Below are 5000 nucleotides of genomic sequence, written 5' to 3'. Positions count from 1 at the left end.
CCCCAACCCACACCGCCACAACCCAACACAACAAAATAAGGGTTTTTAGCACCCCTGCCTGGTAAATCCGGGAATCACATCTCATGTCCATCCCCATGTCCGTCCACATAATTTCACTACCGGTACAACAGTTTGATCTGGGTCTAGAAAGATCAATTGGGAAATGAGTTGTTGACTGCTATCCTCAGATATATGGAGGCACTAGCAAGAACATGAGGTCCAGTCCTATCTCAAAGTGTCTCTAGACTCTGGGATTTATGGAGGAGGTCTCAAAATATTCAAAAGAGTTAGGTTATGAGTTTGAACACTGGTGTCTGCATTCATACCCCTGCCTGCTTGTAAAAGGCAACTCACATAGGAAAATTGCTGTGAGCGACTTGTAACTTGTAACTCCCGTTAAAGACAGCTGCATGTGTACAGGGCTGTCAGTACACAAGTATAATATTTATATGATTTTGATTTGCAGCAATACGAGCACTGGAGGCCGAACCAGCCGGACTCCTTCTTCCAGTTGGGGGAGGACTGTGTGGTGATGATCTGGCACGAGGACGGCCAGTGGAACGACGTGCCCTGTAACTACCACCTCACCTTCACCTGCAAGAAGGGCACAGGTGGGCCTCTCACACACACATACGCACTCGCAGGCATGCACAGACACACACACACACACACATACTCACGCATACACACAGGCACATACACACACAATCGCACACAGACACATATGCATGCACCGTGATGCACGCACACATGCACACACAAACATGCGCACACCCATACACACACCCAGAAACACTAACACACGCGTGCATATACAGACACACACACACACACACACACACACAAAGATACTCGCATACACACAGAAACACACAGAAACACGCATTCAGGCACGCACACGCAAAGACACACATACACAGACACACACACACACACACACACACACACACTTCATGACGGCATCGAGGATGCAAGGGCCATCGCATTAAGGATGGTTTTCCTCAAGTCACTACACATGCCCGCTGTCTACACATCGGACATACAAGCAACCACACGCACCAAATTCAACCTGGGCCTTCAATAGACCCCACGCCGGATACAACCAACCCTTCGACCTCACCAAAGACCTAACCCTTGTGCCTCTCCAGTCTGCTGCAGCCACCCCCCGGTGGTGCCTGACGCCCGGGTGTTCGGGACCCTGAAGGAGCGCTATGAGATCAACTCCCTGGTGCGCTACCACTGCAAGCAGGGCTTCATCCAGCGCCAAGCCCCCACCATCCGCTGCCGGCCTGACGGCCAGTGGGAGACGCCCAAGGTCACCTGCATGAGTGGTACGCAGAGAGGGGCTTTGTTGTGGTGGGGACGGGGTTGTGTTGTGGTGGGGACGGGGTTGTGTTGTGGTGGGGACGGGGTTGTGTTGTGGTGGGGACGGGTTTGTGTTGTGGTGGGGACGGGGTTGTGTTGTGGTGGGGACGGGGTTGTGTTGTGGTGGGGATGGGGTTGTGTTGTGGTGGGGACGGGGTTGTGTTGTGTGGTGGTGGGGACGGGGTTGTGTTGTGGTGGGGACGGGGTTGCGTTGTGGTGGGGACGGGGTTGTGTTGTGTGGTGGTGGGGACGGGGTTGTGTTGTGGTGGGGACGGGGTTGCGTTGTGGTGGGGACGGGGTTGTGTTGTGGTGGGGAGGGAGTTGTGTTGTGGTGGGGTTGTCTGGTTTTGGTTACAGGGTTGTGTGGTGGTGAATGTGATGGAGTTGTTCAGGGACATCCATGAATGCCGTTTGGTTCTAATTATTTTGATGTTGTGATGAAAAGTATTTGTTTTGCTGTTAGTATGCCGCAGGCTCAAGTGAATCATTTTTTATTTGAATCTTTAGAAGTAAAAGATGATAATGTTGTACCCAAATACCACGTTATTTTCCAGCTGCAAACTACCAAAAGACGTTTGCCAAGAAGCATCGCGGCAACCTGGACAACCACTATCAGAGCTGGCATCACAACCAGCACCTGGGCCTCAGCAGCCATCCCAACTACAACAGTCCCCAGCGGTCACAACCCCAGAACCAGAACTCTAAGAAGACCTTCTCCGGTCTGCAGCGGCGCTACCACCAGCTGCAGAGAGAGAAGAGACATCCGGGCAGCCAATCACAGGAGGAGGGCGAGATGAGGCGTTGAGCTGTATCCAGGGGTTGGTATCCATGGCGATCTCCATAGCAATCAATGTCGCGATCACCTTAGCCATCGCCTTAGCGATCACCTTAGCGATCACAGTAGTGATCACCATAGCGATTACCCTAGCTGGCATGGTTACCAATGCCATCCCCATAGCGAACGCCATTGCAATATCAGGGGCCTGGCTCAGTTCAGAGACACAGATAAGACAGCTGTGATGAACTGACCTGCCCATCAATGACTCTCAATCGATGAATATAGGACTAAAGGAGATGAGTTTAACCAAATGTGCCACGTTTCGTGTCAGATCTGTAATACAGATCAGTTGACCATCATTGGTCAGTCAACCATCACCCAGACATGGTGGTGTCTTGGTGATGGTCGACTGACTTTACAAAAACATTATACTGTTGTAAGAAATATAGCAAAACTTTAAAATTGATGTTTTTTTCAAAGAGTTCTATTCCATGGTGCATACTAAATCTTTTTTTTAATCGTTTTTTTCAGCGCAAAAATTCATAAACGTGTTATTGTCAAGGCGAAATGTGGCATGTTTAGTTTGCGGCGGGTGAACAAGAGTGATTTAGAGGATAGAGTGAATGTGGGATGGCACCATAACATCAATGCTGTTTTACCTAAATTCATGGACCGCCAACATAAAACAACATGAAAATTCACCCTTAAATCTGAGCCTTCAGAATGATGTATTTTTTAGGATAAATGAAAGGGCTAGTTTTAGGAACATATACTTAGTCGTTACTTTCCCACTGGATTTCTCTGTCTCTAGTCCATCTGGAAGATGATCCAGGTGAATATGAACATGGTATTTTCACCTTGTGCCTTCTTTAAAATGATTTGTACATTTTTGGTTTACTTTTTTACTTAAAAGTAAAAAAAGACTTTAAGTATATAAAGGGCAGGCATTCATAGTTAATATTGCCTCAACTTGTTTAAATTAGTTTTTTTGCAAAACTGGACATTTCCAGGTCATTGGAGATGTGTTTTTGGGATTCATAAATATAGCACAACTAAAAAGGGAAAGTAAATTGTGAATATGTTTTTTGTACTAAGATTGATCGTGTCATTATTAATAATAGGATAAAGAATAGATATATGACACAAGATAAATCTAATTTATTGTTTGAGAAGATGAAAAAACTGTGATTCATACAAAAAATTATTTCATTTGCTCTGAAGTAAGAAAACAGTGGCGCCAATGCTGTTTACAGATATGATCAATGTTCAAACCAAGAAATAACATTTATATCATGAAATCCACGTCTTGTGACAATACTACAATATCCTGTCTGTGTGTATCGTCACACATCATCTTTGTTCCTTTGGGGCCCGAGAGCAAGATGGCATCTATCACTAAATCTTTCCAACATCTGCCGTGACCCCAAATGCTCTTTGGGAGAAGCTCAAAGCAAAAGGGTCTGCTTTTAATTGAACCTTGTTGAGAGACATGCTGTGGACTGAAAGAAGAGGACTATGACAGATCTGGAATCTGTTGTCCCGGGACCAGAACTGTTAACCATTCAGGGACCGGTGTGGAGATCTTTCCCTAGACTAGAAAACCATATCTGCCCGTCCAGAAGACCGTCGCTGTTTCTTCTGTGTTGTTCTATCACACATTTTTAACTGTTGGTTGTCTTGTCTTATTGATGTGCTATCAATGATTTTATATATATAAATATTCAGTGTTTTGAAATAGCGTTTTTTATTGAAAATGTTTTTGGAGTATTCCCTATCTTGAAGGGGATGTTAACGGTGTTTCTGAGAGCTTATTTATACCTATTCTTTGTTCTATTCTCTGTTGAAGTTTCTGTTTGCTGTACCGTCTGTGATCATGCCCTAATCATGTGTGCAATAAAAAGGAAAAAAACATTTTTTGCCAAAATCCTTACATTTCTTAAAGGTACCAGGTTCGATCCCTGATGTCTTCAGCCATTATCTACAGGAATACTTGAGCAAGACGCTGGTAATAACTGATTCCCATGAGTCATTGAGTACATCTGACAAGAGAGTTGTTTTAAACTGAGTATATTCCTTAATTCCCTTTCCAATTTTGGTTACACCCACCTTCCCAATGACTGCTGTGACGAGGTTGCACTGAACCAAAATAGTCTGTTCCAAACCTTAAATAGGTGTGCTCACTCCAAACCGCGAAGTACGGGGAAAAAAACACACACAAAACCAAACTTCCATTAATGTCGTCATCCAGTTTCTAAAATAATCTCCTTTGAGCCGTAATAATATTTTTTAAATTACAAATCAAATGGCAAGAGTGTCACACCATGAATGCCCCCTGTATGTGTGTGTGTGTGTGTGTGTGTGTGTGTGTGTGTGTGTGTGTGTGTGTGTGTGTGTGTGTGTGTGTGTGTGTGTGTGCGCGCGTGTGTGTGTGTGCGCGTGTGCGTCTGTGCGTATCTATGTGGTGTGTGTGGCTGTGGCTGTGTGTGTGTGTGTGTGTGTGTATGTCTATGTGTGTGTCTGCGTCTATGTGTGTAAGTCTATGTGTGTACTGTATGTCTATGTGTGTGTGCCTGTGTCTGTGTCTATGTGTATGTGTATCTATGAGTGTGTGTGTATGTCTGCATCCTCCATTTGGCGCTGAACATTGCGTTACTGAGGGCCAGGATCTGTGCACCTGGTGTCGGGCACGGCTTGGCCCAGAGACCCTTCGGTCTGGAGCAACGGTCCAGTGAAACGGACCGTTGCACCTCAGTACTTTGGTATTCTCTCTTTACATTGGCAGTCACAACTTCACAAGCCTGCCTGGTGGATGGTTAAAACTGTACAAACAGGGTAATGGTGCGGGGGTGAGACGTAG

At 45.6% G+C, this 5000-nt stretch overlaps 1 protein-coding gene across 1 annotated transcript in view; it reads left to right on the top strand.

Moving 5' to 3' along the window:
* The window catches only part of vcanb (versican b), a 24441-nt gene extending 20387 nt beyond the window's left edge, over window positions 1-4054 (top strand). The window contains exons 15-17 of the mRNA XM_030355689.1: window positions 467-611; window positions 1149-1331; window positions 1920-4054. Coding sequence (XP_030211549.1) covers window positions 467-611; window positions 1149-1331; window positions 1920-2170 — 579 coding nt within the window. The 3' untranslated portion in view covers window positions 2171-4054. The remainder of the gene's footprint in view (window positions 1-466; window positions 612-1148; window positions 1332-1919) is intronic.
* The last annotated feature ends 946 nt before the right edge of the window (window positions 4055-5000 follow it).

This window comes from Gadus morhua, chromosome 4 (assembly GCF_902167405.1).
Source record: "Gadus morhua chromosome 4, gadMor3.0, whole genome shotgun sequence".
NCBI lineage: Eukaryota > Metazoa > Chordata > Actinopteri > Gadiformes > Gadidae > Gadus > Gadus morhua.
Note: the sequence above shows the minus strand (reverse complement) of the source record. Positions and strands in the feature narration are given on the sequence as shown.